Below are 16,690 nucleotides of genomic sequence, written 5' to 3'. Positions count from 1 at the left end.
ACTCAGTAGGCTAGAGTTACGGGAAGTTTTCTCTTTTTTTGTTTTCCTGAGAACACTTTCTGCTTTTTCGGACAGCAGAAATTTCTGGTGAGAAAGTTTTAATTTTGTTGACTTTGTGCTGATGCTAATTAGCTGGAATTGTTTTATATTCTATGTCTTATTTGAAAATGAGCCTTGCTTTCCATAGCAAATGCACTGTATTCTTTCAAGTGTATAGGTAAGCAACGATGGTAAAGTTGCTTGTGTTCAGAATATTTATTCAAAGAAACTGTCCAAGTAACAGTCTCTTTTTATTAGCACTACACCCATAGTTAAGGGGGACAGAGTGATGGCAATATTTTTTCGACAGTTCAGGGATGGGACTGACTTGATCATATGTTTCATCTTTGTGGAAAGCACGTTTGTAATGTTAAAGTTTTTTGCTATGCTGGTAACTTGCAAAGTGCATGCCTTAATGAAGTGTCTTAGCTAAATATATTCTATATATTTCTTATATGGAAGCTTAGTCAGTTTATACTAATTTTATATTGGAAAAACTCTTAAGACCTCATTTTTTATCTCTCTCCTCGGTCTTTAAAACAACAGGACACTTTTTTGCTATGCTCTTGGCTTGCCTACCCTCCTGGGTTGCTTTTCTTGATTAAGCTTTTTGTTATCAAGTTTGAAGACATGAGACTACTTCCGAATTAAAAGCAGTATGACTATAAAGGATAATTTCTACAGGATTAGCCCTCAAATCACACGTTATATGTTATAATAGTTTTTACTTGTGTTTCTTCATAGGATATTCTAAAGAAAGTTTGAAGTTACTCATAAATAATTTGACTGAATGCTAAGATATATGAATGAGAAAGAAAATAAAACACATGTAGAAGAATCATATCCTATTTTCATCTAGTCCATGGATATTGCTGAATTTTTATCCAAAGAAGAAATAATGATTTAATGATAGATTTTTTTTTCCCCAGATTTCTCTTGAAGCTACATATTTTGTTTAATTATAAACACATTAATAGAGTTGCCCAAACATTCAGAAGAACAAGACTGAATATGCCCAAATGCCTTTGAGGGCTGTGATGCATATAATTTTTCCAAATGAGAATTTGGAAAAAGGCTAGAAAAGTTTTGCCACATTACCCCACTCTTTCTAGATGATTTCCAAGCTTAGTTTCATGCATTCTTTATAAAAGAACTCAGTGGATTTTGTTGTTGTTGGTGGTGGTGGTGGTGTTAAATTGAGTGGAACACGTATTTTGCCCCAGTAATTCTGAGAAAGCTTGTGGAATGGTTAGTGGTGTAATGAATGTAGTCCTTGAAGTTGTGAATCAGTCCATCAGATGATAGCTTCTGTCTCATTGTACAATCATTAGAAATATAAACTCACAATTTAGCCCCTTCAATATCAAGGGAAAGTTGAAGGTCAATGCAGTCATTAATAAGTACTATGGGAAACTTCAGGCAACACAATGATTTAAAATGAATGGGAGGGAACGGGAAAGAAGAGGAAATAAAAAGATATTAGAAATCTGGAAAACAACTTTAAATAAGATTTATACATGTGAAAGTGTTAACCAAGATCTTACCAGTTCCTCTTTCGGAGGAGCGGTCTAATGGATTTATGTAATACCTAAAAGATTTAAGACAGTATTCTTAATGGCTGACTTAAACAAAGGGAGGCTGGCTGCCCTAAACTTCTACATTCAAAAAGAAAAAAAAAAAACATCTCTAATAGGGAAAACCAAAGCAAAGGCACAGTTAGGATTTTTTTTCTCTAAAGTCTGTTTAAATAAACCTCTCTTTCACAACAGAGGTCAGTGTCCTTAGATCCTTAGGTCATGGCTGGATTTTGTGTACAGGGGTTCTACAACTGATATACAACTGATATATTTTGGTGTAGCCTGCAAATATTCCCAGTGTGTGTCTGGTGTTCTCTGTGTACACCTGACAAACCAGACATGTGAGCACCCCACCTTCAGAGTCTAAACTCAGGAAATGCTCAAGCTCAGACAAGAAGTGAACTCTTCTGTGGACTTTCCCAAGGCATAAATATAGATCATTCTACCCTCACCCCAGTTTCCCCAGTTAAAAGAAGCATTGATGATCCAATCTCAGCTATCTAAAGACATTCAGCTTTTGATTCAGGCTCTTGAACCTCCATCCTATGTTTCAGTCCAAAGTACATTGTACTGTCAAAAGTACATTTTAAAATTATGTCTCTGAGTCCAGTTTACATCCCTTAAGAGAGAATCTGAGGAGATTAGGATCATTATTGTACTTTCTCATCAAAGTGTATTACACAGTTTAGGAAGCCTTCATATAAGGCTGTATCACAGCAGTAATTCTGTAAGTAAGCAGCAAATTTTAGACACCTATGAAATCAGACATGTTTTGTAAAAAAAGGATTCATTATTTGTTAAATACACCATAATTGCCAAATAAAAATTTCTCTGGTATTGTGTTAATAAAGAATTAATGATTTCTTCTGAATGATTTTAGAAAATCATTGCTTTTGAATCAAACGGAGAAATGAGAAATTGTGACCTTAAAAAAATCTCTTTCTCTGATGGTTCCTGTACAGCTATTTAATAATACAATCTGTTTTTTTCTTTTGTTTCTTTGTTTTCCAGCAGGATTAAAACTAAGATGGACAGTTAAGAAAAGTATTGAGCATCTCCAAGGAAACAGAAAACAGTATGACGCAAAATACGAGCTTTCTCAGAAAGTTTTTTCTTTACATGTGTCTGTTTGCATTAACTTTTTGGAACCATGTCAGCCTGTCTGATTGGGTTGTGATACAAAATACTACAGAAAGCCTGTCATTGTCAGAAATCACAAATGACAATGTAAAAAACTTAATAGCTTTATTATCTGATTTCAGACAAGGAGCCAGGTTACAAAATCTGACACTAACAAACGTAGCAGCGAATTGGAATGCTCTTATGGAAATTTTTCAGACTGTATGGCACTCATCCATTGAATACTTCAATACCAACAATGTAACACAACTGTCAGATATTAAAAGTTATGACTTTGACTATTCAGGTACCTCTATGAAAGCATTGACAATGAAGAAAATTATAATCACAGATTTATATTTCTCACAGGATGATCTATACAAAATATTTGCAGACATGAATATTACAGACATGACAATAGCTGATTCAGAGATGATTCATATGCTTTGTCCTTCATCTAAGAGTCACTTTAGATACCTAAATTTTTTTAAGAATGATTTAACAGATTTACTTTTTCAAAAATGTGACAACCTACTTCAGCTGGAGACATTAATCTTGAAGAAGAATAAATTTGAGAGCCTTCTCAAGGTAAGCTCCATGACGAGTCATATGAAATCACTGAAATACCTGGACATGAGCAACAACCTGCTGCACCACGATGGAGCCGAGGTGCGGTGCCAGTGGGCCGAGTCTCTGACTGAGCTGGACCTGTCCTCCAACCAGTTGGCAGATGCCGTGTTCGAGTGCTTGCCAGCCAACGTCCAAAAACTCAGCCTACAAAACAATCAGATCAGCAGTGTCCCCAGGGGGATGGTGGAGCTGAAATCCTTGGAAGAGCTGAACCTGGCATCGAACAGGCTGGCTGACCTGCCGGGGTGCAGTAGCTTTACATCCCTGCAGTTCCTGAACGTCGAGATGAATTCGATCCTCACGCCTTCTGCTGACTTCTTCCAGAGCTGCCCGAGGGTCAGGGAGCTGCAGGCCGGGCACAACCCGTTCAAGTGCTCCTGTGAGCTGCAAGCCTTTATCCACCTGGAGGGGCAGGCAGGGGGGAAGCTGTTCGGCTGGCCGGCGGCCTACGAGTGCGAGTACCCGGAAAGCTTGCGAGGGACGCAGCTCAAGGACTTCCACCTGAGCCTGCTGGCTTGCAACACGACGCTGCTGCTGGTGACAGCTCTGCTGCTGACGCTGCTGCTGGTGGGCACGGTGGCCTTTCTGTGCATCTACCTGGATGTGCCGTGGTACGTGCGGATGACCTGGCAGTGGACGCAGACGAAGCGCAGAGCTCGGCACAGCCGGCCCGGAGAGCAGGGGAACATTCTGCAATTCCACGCGTTCATCTCCTACAGCGAGCGCGATTCGCTGTGGGTGAAGAACGAGCTGATCCCCAACCTGGAGAAGGGGGAGGGCTGCGTCCAGCTGTGCCAGCACGAGAGAAACTTTATCCCGGGCAAGAGCATCGTGGAGAACATCATTAACTGCATTGAGAAGAGCTACAAGTCGATCTTTGTGCTGTCTCCCAACTTTGTGCAGAGCGAGTGGTGTCACTACGAGCTGTACTTTGCCCATCACAAGTTATTCAGTGAGAATTCCAACAGCTTAATCCTCATTTTACTGGAGCCAATCCCTCCGTACCTGATCCCTGCCAGGTATCACAAGCTGAAAGCTCTCATGGCAAAGCGCACCTACCTGGAGTGGCCGAAGGAGAGGAGCAAGCATGCCCTGTTCTGGGCTAACCTCAGGGCAGCCATTAGCATTGACCTGTTAAAAGCTGATGAAAGCTTGTATGAGGAAACTGATTGAGAATATTTCGAATGCTTTTTTCTTAGTGAAACAATAAATATGATTTCCATTCATTGTAAATGTATTTAAATTTTTATTTGACAATTTCATTTCTAACTGGGTGTCTGTATTGCCTCCTAACTGTAGTCAAAATTCAATTCACCTTATTGCAAATCTCTTGAGATAGCTAATTGCAAATGAATTTGAATGTGGATTTTGAAATATGACTTGAAATATTTTAGTGAGGTTTTCTCAGCAGAAGAAAATCTGGAGCAGTTGGTATAGTCATATGGACGAATGCTTCAGCTGCTGGTTAGTTTGCAGAGCTGCTTTAGGTAGCTTTTAGACAGCTTTTTCAAAGGAAATATTTTGCTAAAATTGGTTCACGTGAAAGCAAATTAAAGATCTTGAGAAGATGCCTGAAGTCCAGAGCTCAAAATGGTTGCCAAATAGTCTTTGCTTAGATTCAGTGAAGATTAAAAGGATAGGATCCAGATACATAAGTTTGTGAACTTTGATCTTGCCAAAAACAAGGACTGAGCAAGGAAGAAAAGTTTTGGTTTTTTTTCTTAAGCAGAAGAAAAAAAAAAAGGTGAGGTAATTCACTTTTTTTGCTTGGAATTGCGGCAAGGGAGGAGCAGTGAATTGACTGAGCTCTAATACCCATAGGGTCCTGGTACCATTTTGATCCTGAGAGATATCTTGACCAGAGGGGGTGAGAGGGCATCTGCAGTAATAGAACTGCCTTCATCATATTATCTATATTTTGAAAAACTCCTGACATTTCTAAATCGTGCTTTTCCTCCTCTGGCTTACTGCTTTTTGTGTTCTCATCATATATCTCACTTTATGCTTCTTATTAAAAGAATCTGTCCTTTTCAGCTGAAACAGTATCTCTTGTAGCATGGCTATGACTTGTGAACAGAAAGTCAATAACCAGTCAGAGCCTGAAAAAATATCCCAGGCCTTGAGAGAGCGGATAAGACTTTATTCACTGAGTTCGAAAAACAAACTACATTTACAGCATTAGCTTTCCTTTATAGAAACATAGCAGGCCCTTCTGTTTGTACTTATACTGTACTTTTACCTTCAAGAAAGCATGGCTGGACTCAGGCAAACATTCACAACTGCTAAAGATGAAGACAGCAAACTTCCTCTTTGCCTCAACAAGGGAAGATTGTTTGAAATACCAGAGCTAGGTGACCATTAAGCAGGAAGTTTCCCTTCAAAAATGTGTTTCAACATGCATATGAGAGAAGAAGGGATGTTATGATGAAATCCTCAAGTAGTATAGAATTTTTACATTTTGTCCTATTTTTGTCTTCCATTATTAGCAAAAGGTTTTACTTTTGATGCTTCTTTTTGCCTGAGGTCTAAGTAGGCTGAGATTTCTTAACCTGAAGCCTTGAATTCTGAGTGACTGTTTATGACCTGTAGAAGAAAGGTCAAATTTAACACCTCTTTCATCCCACTTAACCTCAGAATTAATATAACACACCTATTACCAAATTGCCGACATTTTATTCGGGACTGTGGAAAGAAATGTTTTCTCTGCTTCCTCTTCCCCCTCGAACTACTGCTTCAGTGTGTGACTCATTTAACCCTTAGAAAACTGAAGATGATCAGATAGCTTGTTTTGCCTATCTCTTTCTCACAACCAGGGACAGCTGAATTATGTGGTGCCTTGCTTGAAATTTTTTTCAAAAGCCTCAGAGTTTTTAGGCCAGGAACCCTCGAAACGTCTGCAATAAAATTAACATCCCCTTGTTGTGTGCAACCTTAAGAAGTCATCTATCTTCTTCTCTTGGCTGGAAGACAGACAAACCCTCTGAAAATCAGAGAGAGCACAAAGAAACCTTGCTGTTACTCATGTGGGAGCCATAGCTATTACCAGAAATTAAGGAGTGGAAGGTTTTAGTAAGGTAAGCAAGGTTTGTTTGCCACTTTGGAAAGGACTTGGAACTATGTGACCTCAGGGAATGTAGCTGATGTTATGATAAGCAGAAATATATAATTACGGTTCTCTGGTATTACAGTTTTCTAGATTCCAATATCCTTGAGTGAATAAATTAGAAAGGGTAGCTTTTAATGAGCATGGGCATCAATTAAAACTTGTACTACTATGTAGCCCCCATACTATCATCCTTTTTTCCATGTGCCAAATAATTGATAAAACAGCTAAATGTGCCACAAATTATTAGAGCTAGTTTCTCTGATTCCACAAGAGAGAATGAGTTTCTGAAGTGGTATTAGAATATTTCAAACAATTATCTCAGACTCTGTCATACTCCCAACCCTTCCTAAAAAACCAGAGTTTAATCCATGAAGAAATTTTTCCATGTTCACGGGGCCACGTGTAGTCTCACAGCACATGAGCCAGTTTATCTGCACATTTTGGAAAGGGACTAAACTTTTCTGTGCAGCCTGGTGATGTGTGCCTGCATTTGGTGCTGCACTGAAATGTCTAAGAGCTGCTGCACTCCAGGTATCAGGAAAAGGGAGTGTGCAAATGTGTTCTGATGTCAGATACCGTATCAGAACAGATTCCTGGCATTTGACTAGTCATCTTGGTGACTAGCACGAATGCTATTTTTACATGCATAAAAATATCAACATACAAAGCTGATAACATGGGAGTTAAACACCCTCCAAAACCTAGAAAATATGCAGAATGAAATGAAAGTGTACAAGTGTAAATGTTTATATATATATATATATATTTAAGTAGTGTGTAGAATAAAGGAAACTGAACTGTGGCAGACAGTTGGAGACTTGACACAATGTGGGTTGCTCTGCTGAGAGCTCAGCTCTTCTTTAGCTTTAGAAATGCTACAAAACATTTTCACTGAAGTTAACTGCAGAGAGTTAGAGGAAGGAAAGGCACTCAAGGGAAAATAATGGGACTGTGGGAGATTCTGCTGAGGGGCAGGTTCAAAACCTCTGTGAAACCCATGTTTTTACTCAGGGCTTGATTAGTCTGTTTTATCTTTTGGAGATTTACTGTAATGCTCATTTGTAGTCATTGTTTTGTCCAGAGAAAGTAGTATTTATAATCAGTAAGTTAGAAAATTGTGTGTTCTGCAAGGCTACTCTGGGTTACCAGTTTGATTTCCACAGTTTTGATCCATGTGTCTATTTATACCAAATCAAAACAGACTTGGGCATAAATGTGATACAGTCTCTGCTCACTTTGACTTGTGGTGACATTTAGCCTGTGTTTCACCTACTTGATGTACAGGTGACAAAGACAATTACAGTTAAACAGAAAGTCCTTGATGTGACCAAACACCAGCTTTCCAAACCTTTAATTATTGTATTAACTTTTCATGAGTGCTTTGATGAGTTCATCTGCTCAGTGACTATCCTTTAATGCCATGCCTTGCACATGTAAGTTCCCTTCTGCGGTGCTTGTCCCAGAGATTCTTCACACTTTTGGCATGATGCTGGTCCAGAATAGCTTTTCATACCTGGCCAAGAAGAGCTGTGGTTCCTCTCTGGGTAAGTAATAATGACATACAGGCAGAAATGTGAAATGTCTTTTTGTGAACATTGATAGAACAAATTGCAAACCCCCCCAGCAGTGTAAAATTCAGAAATGGAACAAGGTATCTGCATGAATATATATGAGCTGACTATGGAAAATATGGTATGTAGCTGGTACATTTCAAGATGCATAAACAGAAATACAATGCTATTAGTTTTTGCCTGTCGTGAAAAATGACTGAATCAGTAAATTGAAACCAGCCCCAAACAAAACTTGGTTGAATTGGTTAGTAAAAATAAACGATGCAAGATTCCTAATGGTTTAACAAAGGTATTCAGGAATATCCGTTTTATTTTAACCAATTGCAAATTTTTCTTTATGGCAAACTGTTTATTTGAATGTATTTTAAAGCCTCATAAAGAAAGGTGGCAAGAAAATTAAACCTACTACAACAAAAAGGTGTTTTTAATAGCTGTGTGTGCACTGGAGTCAGTTCTGATGAAAGCTGATGGTGTATTTGATTTTATCCATCCAGCAAAAATTTTTCTATTAATTCTATTCAAAGTAAAGCTGCCACTGTTTTGCCCAAGTGTGATATCATTGTTCTGTCAGCAAGTGCCTTTATTCAGTATCATGGATTAATGCCTAGCAATAGAAGAGTCTCTTTTAACTTAAAGTCTGGGTGGTATCAGCTGGCAAACACTCTTGCTGCTGATTGAGAAGCATTCATGATCCCTGGTCTTGTCTTGGGTCACGGATGTTGATTTTCTCCCAGGCTCATGTTCCTGTTCACAATGCTAACTGAATGGCTGCTTTCATGGATTCCTTCAGCCCCAGATTGCCCTATATTGTCATATTCTTTGTGGCTTCATTACAGCTGTATTGTCCTAGGGAATATTCTCTGTTATTTTTTATAATTTTTTGGAGGAAGCCACAATGTGAGGTATCTTTGATAACCATTCTAGTGTAAAGATGATTGGCCTGCAAAGGTTTTTAGCTGTGTCAGTTTGCCCCTGTTACTAGCTTTTGAGATATGAACTTCTATCATCTGTCAGTGTGCTACAGTAAATACTCTCCTTAATGAGCAAAAACTTTTGGTAGGGTAGAGCTCTGCAAGAGATCTTGATATGAACAAGAGTTGGCAGTGAGGGTTCTGCTTCCTCTTTTCTGTGTGTGCAAAGAGGAGATGCAGTTGACTGATTTCTAGAAAATGTGTAACATCAGAAGCAGACTTGAAATTAGAAATGCAGAATTATTTGGACAGTCTTGCCAAGGGAAATATTCTATACTACAGACAGTTTTTTTTCCTCCTAAATCAGATGGTTATGTAAATATTACAGAAGTAAATTATTTTTAGTCGGAACTGTTAAAAGTTTCCTTTCATTGTGCTCTTAATACCTGCACTGTAAGGAAGTTCCATTAATTCTTAGAATTGTAGAGTCTGTTCAAAAAAGCCTTGTTTGTTTTTTTTTTTTTGCTTCCTGACATAGGTAATTACTGAGGAATTAGCATCTTATGTGAGATTCCCCACTCTGAACGTTATGTATGTATGAAATTCTATTTTGAGGATACTAACCAAGTATGCAGAGGACTTTTGCTGGCTTTTCAACTTGGAGATGAATTCCATGAACAAAAGGTGGGTGATATTTGCTTAATTATTTATAATGATTTTTTCTCTGTTATATATATATCTTGGACTTCATCAAATCTCAGGTGCTGATTTTTTTGCTGTTGGAAGATAATCTTGCATTTTGAAGTTTCAGTGAAAACACTCATCTGGGTTTCAGCAAAGAGGAAAGGGAGAAAAAACATTTGGCATGGCAGTTTTAATTGTTGGCCCACTCTAATTTAATACCATTTAAAAACAGCATTGCAGGATTAACCCTTCATCCTTACTATTTATTGTCTAGACATATTTCCTTTGCTCTTTGACTGTGGCACTCTGCAGGGCTATAGAGTTTGGCTCATCCCTCGTTGCAGTGTCTAGCACAGCATATACAATAAATTAAAACTCATCCGGTGCTGGAACATGTACGGAGAATATATTTCTGGGTTTTTTTTCTCCCTTCAGAACATTTTTTGCTTTATTATTGGCATCCCTATTTCCCAGGAGGAAGTTCCTCCAGATAGTTCTAGATCAAAATTTATTTGATTCAAGAGTTAGATAGTTTATCAGCCTGGACTCTGAAGAACAGAGCCAACTGCACTTTGAAGGAGCTGGGTCACATTTCCTAGTCTTGTTTTGTCTTGCAGTTGATACTGTACTTTGACCAACCATCCCACCTTTATCTCTTTTGTGTCCTCAGATACCTAGCACAACTTTCTGAAGGCGTAATTTGACCTCTCATTGGATTCAATAGAGGTAGAAGTACTTCAGTGATTTATTCTTTTATTGCTTTTGGTGATGTTAATTGCATATATTTTTGCTTTACTTTACTTTGCTTTACTTTTACTTTACTTTACTTTGATTAAACTTGATAGGAAACTTGGATGGAAGGGTTGAGTTTTGATATCAGTTAGTCAAATTATTAGGGACTAATACACATTATAACTTAGAACTGAAAAAACAGGTTTTTGGTTTCTATTTAACAAAAGATTACACAGGGACAGAACTTTAAAACTTTGATGTTTTATATCTTTTTAACGGAAAAAATGAGAATAGAAAATAAAACTGGGGATGTTTGTCTTCTGAAACTGTTTATGAGCTGTTTATGCTTCATATTGTCTATGTGCTTTTTTTAATGCTTGTCAAAAAGAGAGTAATGCCCACATCATGGTGTTTCAAAAAAGGACTGATGCCTCTCCAAATCCATGGAGGCTGTTGATAGGCATTACCAGATATTAATTCAGCTGGACTATATCCGCAAAATCCTTTCCTCCGTGGGTTTTTGATAATTAGAATTAGATTAATCAACCCTCACGATTTTTAGAGATGTTCTTTGTCAAGTCGCAATCATAGAGAAACGTAGAAAATTTCATAGGACACCTAGGAAATTCTGGAGTCTTTGGTAATGTCTAATGTTTTCTTTCAGATTTTGGGTATCACTGCTTCATACATAGTCCAGTCATGGCGTGGTATTACTATTAGTATGCTTTTGGTCAGACTGGTACTACACTATTCATTTGTGTGGAGTGTGGAGGGTTACCCTAGCAGGGTGCCACCTGTCCACCCAAGCCATTCCATCACTCCTTTCCTCAACTGGACACAGAAGAAAATATAAAATGAAAGGCCTGTGAGTCAGAAAAGGGCAGGGAAAGATCACTCACCTGTTGCTGTCACAGGCAAAACAGACACAACATGGGAAATTAATTTAATTTATTACAATTTAATCAGAGTAGGATAATGAGAAATAAAACCAAATCCCAAAACACCTTCCTCCCAGACCTCCCATGTTCCCTGGGCTCAGCTTCACTTCTGAATGCTCTGCCTCCTCTCCCAATGGCACAGAGGGTCAGGGAATGGGGGCTGTGGTCTGTTCATCACTTGTTATTTTCCCCTTCTTCCTTCTTACTCTATTCCCCTGCTCCATGCTGAGGTGCCTTCCACTGGAGATAGTTCTCCACAAAGTTTTCCAATGCTGCAGTTGTTCAAGAACTCTTCAGCACGATCCCTTCTATGGGGCACAGTCCTTCAGGCATAGGCTCCTCCATGGAGGGGCAGTCCTATCAACAAACCTGCTCCAGAGTGGGCTCCTCTCTCCACAGGACCCAGGTCCTTGCCAGGAGCTTGCTCCAACATGGGCTTCCCATGAGGTCACAGCTTCCTTCAGGCATCTACGTGCTCCAGCATGGGGTCTTCCAGGCTGCAGGTGGATCTCTGCTCCATCATGGACCTCCATGGGCTGCAAGGGCACAGTTCCCTCACCACGGGCTGCAAAGGAATCTCCAGCCTTAGGAACAACTCCTCCCCTTCCTACTGCCCTGACCTTGGTGTCTGCAGAGCTGTTTCTCCCATATATTCTCACTCCCCTCTCCCAACTGCAGTTGCTGTTCCCCAGGGCATTTTCTGCCTTCTTCACCATGTTATCCCAGAGGCACTGCTAATGTTGTGAATGAGCTTGGCCTTGAATTCCAGCTGCTACTGGCTCTATAGAACACAGAGAAAGCTTCCGGCAGCTCCCAGACCTGTAGTCCCCCTGCTACCAAAACCTCACCATGCAAACCCAATGCAATGGACAGTATAATTCCTCCTCAGAATTCTTGGTTTACTGGAAAAATGGACTCTTATGTCTTTGTGCTACAGCAAGGACAAAGCTGCTAATCTGACCTTGAGAGGGTGCATGGCAATGTCCAGGGTCTTTGGGGTGTGAAGAAGAATATCCTTTGAGTGAAGAGGTTGTTTTTGTACCAGTTCCTGTGGGTTTATTGGGTGGTTTTATTGGAGTTTTGTTCCCAAATGTGTGTAAACTTGGGATGTAAAGAAACAGCAGATGGATGGGTTGTTTTGTTCTCCTTTTTTCGTAAATGTATTGATGTCGGTTTGTACCAGTTTTGTATTTTTTTATGATTGTTGAGAAATTGTACTTTTTAACATCTATGTGTTTTTAACATAGCAGTGGCATCCCACCCATTATAAGAGAATTAATTTATATACTACTGAGTCAATAATTAGAGTTAAAGAATGGGAATGAGGATGATTGATAAGAACTGAAAACAAGAGTATGTAAAAATAATTCTTATTACATAGATTTTATATGAATTTTTTATTTTCACTATAAAAAGGCAACTTCAATCGTTCAACAGCTTAATTAAATTTCATGTATTTTTTTTTCATAGGGCTGGACTCATCAGTGAGACATATTGAACAGAAAACAAAGATATGCTTCTCTGTTTCTGTAAAAAACCAAGATAAATCTGCATAGCATAATGAGATCCCTCACAAATATCTCTGTCTTTACTTATGCCTTTGTATTCACACTATGGAATAATATCCAGCCAACTGTAGAAGATGAATTTATGGCAAATTATTCAAGCAGTTCTCTAACTAATGTTCCAAAAACCATTCCAGTCCATACTCAAGTATTAGATTTATCACATAATAGGATCTCTGGACTTAGTATTCCAGAATTTATTTATCTTTCTGACCTTCAAGTATTAAATCTTTCTCATAATCTAATTACGCTGCTTGACTTTAGTGTCTTTATTTCTAATGAAAATTTAGAATACTTAGATTTATCTTATAATAACATTTCTAAAGTTTGCTGTCTAACTCTTGCATATCTTAGACATTTAGATCTTTCTTTCAATAAGTTTACTGCCCTGCCCATTTGTCAGGAATTTGGGAACATGTTTCAATTGGAGTACATCGGATTAAGTGCTACAATGATACAAAGGTCAGACTTCAGGTATATCAGACATTTGCAGCTGCACACTGTCTTCCTGACCTTGGAAAACTTTTCACTGTATGAGCCTCAGAGTCTGACAGTCTTGACTACAAGGAACCTCCACATTGTTTTTGCAGAAAACCAAAACTTCACTTTCCCCCTCTTGTACGATGGAATGAGCACATCAGAAAACTTAAAGATAGTTAATTTAAGATATACCTTGAGCTACAGACATTTCCCCTCTCCATCTTTAATGCTTCTGAAGAAAATCAAGACAACAGCTCTCATGCTTGATGCTGTGGACCTACAGTGGCCTATCATCCTGCAAATTTTCATGCTTATTTGGTATTCACCTGTGGAACGTTTGACTGTCACAAATTTGAGTTTTCACGGACCAGTGGAGGAGCTGACTGAACATGCATTTCTACCCTTATTAAGTTCTGTGGAACAACTAATTTCTTTGGATGGCTCCATGAAAGCATTAACTTTGGAGCATGTTCGTAATAAGGTTTATTATTTCAATCAGGGGATTCTATACAGACAATTTTCAGAGTTGAATATTGCCAATTTGACAATAGCTGATGCTTATATGCCACACATGCTTTGCCCCAATAGAACAAGCTCTTTTCAGTATATAAATTTTTCTCACAATGCCCTGACAGATGAATTGTTCCAGAATTGTGGCACTCTCGTGGATCTGAAATTACTTATTTTGAAGAAGAATAAATTTGAGAGCCTTCTCAAGGTAAGCTCCATGACGAGTCATATGAAATCACTGAAATACCTGGACATGAGCAACAACCTGCTGCGCCACGATGGAGCCGAGGTGCGGTGCCAGTGGGCCGAGTCTCTGACTGAGCTGGACCTGTCCTCCAACCAGTTGGCAGATGCCGTGTTCGAGTGCTTGCCAGCCAACGTCCAAAAACTCAGCCTACAAAACAATCAGATCAGCAGTGTCCCCAGGGGGATGGTGGAGCTGAAATCCTTGGAAGAGCTGAACCTGGCATCGAACAGGCTGGCTGACCTGCCGGGGTGCAGTAGCTTTACATCCCTGCAGTTCCTGAACGTCGAGATGAATTCGATCCTCACGCCTTCTGCTGACTTCTTCCAGAGCTGCCCGAGGGTCAGGGAGCTGCAGGCCGGGCACAACCCGTTCAAGTGCTCCTGTGAGCTGCAAGCCTTTATCCACCTGGAGGGGCAGGCAGGGGGGAAGCTGTTCGGCTGGCCGGCGGCCTACGAGTGCGAGTACCCGGAAAGCTTGCGAGGGACGCAGCTCAAGGACTTCCACCTGAGCCTGCTGGCTTGCAACACGACGCTGCTGCTGGTGACAGCTCTGCTGCTGACGCTGCTGCTGGTGGGCGCGGTGGCCTTTCTGTGCATCTACCTGGATGTGCCGTGGTACGTGCGGATGACCTGGCAGTGGACGCAGACGAAGCGCAGAGCTCGGCACAGCCGGCCCGGAGAGCAGGGGAACATTCTGCAATTCCACGCGTTCATCTCCTACAGCGAGCGCGATTCGCTGTGGGTGAAGAACGAGCTGATCCCCAACCTGGAGAAGGGGGAGGGCTGCGTCCAGCTGTGCCAGCACGAGAGAAACTTTATCCCGGGCAAGAGCATCGTGGAGAACATCATTAACTGCATTGAGAAGAGCTACAAGTCGATCTTTGTGCTGTCTCCCAACTTTGTGCAGAGCGAGTGGTGTCACTACGAGCTGTACTTTGCCCATCACAAGTTATTCAGTGAGAATTCCAACAGCTTAATCCTCATTTTACTGGAGCCAATCCCTCCGTACCTGATCCCTGCCAGGTATCACAAGCTGAAAGCTCTCATGGCAAAGCGCACCTACCTGGAGTGGCCGAAGGAGAGGAGCAAGCATGCCCTGTTCTGGGCTAACCTCAGGGCAGCCATTAGCATTGACCTGCCAATATCCAGTGAAGCAAATGAGTAGGGGAGTGATGCTACACTTACTAGTAGTATAAATATGTGAATAACTGACTTGACTGCTTTGCATTAAACTCTGTTAATATTTTTTTCTATTTTCTTATGATATTACCAGTTTGTTGCAATATGGCACATACAGAAATTGCTATTCCTTATTTGAGCCATCCAGGCAGTCCTTAGTCATCTGTAGTTGCCCATCAACAACAAAGAGAAGGACAGAGAAATTTTCATAGTGACTGACCTAATTTTTAAGTTGTATTTATTTTGGACTTTTCCCATTGAAAGCTATATTTGAAACTAATGAGAATAGCCGTTGGTTTGGTGTCATCAGGCTGCCAAGGCATACATTTAATCTTTGTTCTGTCATGAATGTTGTGAGGTTAAGATTGTAAGGATCTGCTTTCTTACTTTTAATAAAATAACACAAAGACGAAAACTCTTGTTTGAATTCCATCCAATTCATTGGTATAGTAGATGTCAAGAGTACAGTATCTTCAACCTTTTAGCCTGTTTTCCCTTCCTGGAAGTCTTTCTCTTCATCACAGAGAGACTTTCTTGGGTAAGTGCTGAAATTTGAATCCACTTATCCTTGTTTGATGTTCTTCTTCCTTTGTTATATTAAACATTACCACTTGCCTAGAGATAGATAACTGCCAAGTCAAGATTTAATACAATTTGCTATTCACTATCTTCAAAATCATAGTTAAGACCCGTAGTTATTATTTTTTGTAGTATTGTAATGTTGCTGCTTTCTGCCTTGATTTTATCAAGCCATACTGGGTTGCGGTTTTTTTCTTGTTTCCTAGTACTTAGAAACTTGATGTTTGGAGGTGAACCTCCTTTTATCTCCAGGCTTCCACTGAACTCTGTTACTTTGCTCATTTAATTAGCAGGTGCTGAGGCTCATCACACAAGTGAAAGAAAAGTAATTTTCCCTGGAAAATAATTTCTCTGCTAAAATCTTACTGATTAAACTAATGGTGTTTGTTAGTAGGAGACATCTTGTAACTTGCTGTGCTTGGATTTGAGTGTCTAATAAACATCTCATTCTTTATCGATTATTAAATTTCATGTGTCATTTCAATGGTGATGTGGAGTTGTGTCATTACATTTAATGAAAATGGAAATGTAAAGTCCTGTGATCACAACTGTGAGGATCAAACTGGTAAGAGGATGTGATCCTCAACACTCACTGAGGTGGCTCACCAAGCACACATCAGGTGTGGTAGGTAGATGAAACAATGAAATTGAAGCTGCGGGAGAGCTTGTTGGTGTCCAAAGATGCTGAGACACTGCTGGCACCCACCTACCAGTTCAGGTTATTTGGATAGGATTGTAGTAGGATGCCAGGTGCCTGGCTCTGAGCTTTGGAAAGAAGAGCTAAAAATCTCTACTAAATCTTAATTATCATTCAATTATTACCA

At 39.8% G+C, this 16,690-nt stretch overlaps 2 protein-coding genes across 3 annotated transcripts; both read left to right on the top strand.

Moving 5' to 3' along the window:
- LOC106850023 (toll-like receptor 1) lies at positions 1–4,598 on the top strand. 2 transcript variants are annotated; one of them, XM_014871029.2, is made up of 2 exons: positions 1–87; positions 2,631–4,598. In XM_014871029.2, exon 2 carries the CDS (start codon positions 2,694–2,696, stop codon positions 4,536–4,538), a length of 1,845 nt encoding a protein of 614 aa, XP_014726515.2. In that variant the 5' UTR covers positions 1–87; positions 2,631–2,693; the 3' UTR covers positions 4,539–4,598. The 2 variants fall into 2 exon arrangements, with proteins under 2 accessions (XP_014726515.2, XP_088019398.1); XM_088163272.1 differs by having other exon boundaries at positions 2,628–4,598.
- Positions 4,599–11,300: 6,702 nt separating this feature from the next.
- LOC106850051 (toll-like receptor 6) lies at positions 11,301–16,331 on the top strand. Its single transcript, XM_088163271.1, has one exon. The coding sequence runs from the start codon at positions 12,868–12,870 to the stop codon at positions 15,271–15,273; it is 2,406 nt and encodes an 801-aa protein (XP_088019397.1). The 5' UTR covers positions 11,301–12,867; the 3' UTR covers positions 15,274–16,331.
- The last annotated feature ends 359 nt before the right edge of the window (positions 16,332–16,690 follow it).

Source organism: Sturnus vulgaris, chromosome 4, assembly GCF_052056855.1.
Source record: "Sturnus vulgaris isolate bStuVul1 chromosome 4, bStuVul1.hap1, whole genome shotgun sequence".
NCBI classification, from domain to species: Eukaryota; Metazoa; Chordata; class Aves; order Passeriformes; family Sturnidae; genus Sturnus; species Sturnus vulgaris.
This window is presented reverse-complemented; position numbering and strand designations above follow the sequence as displayed.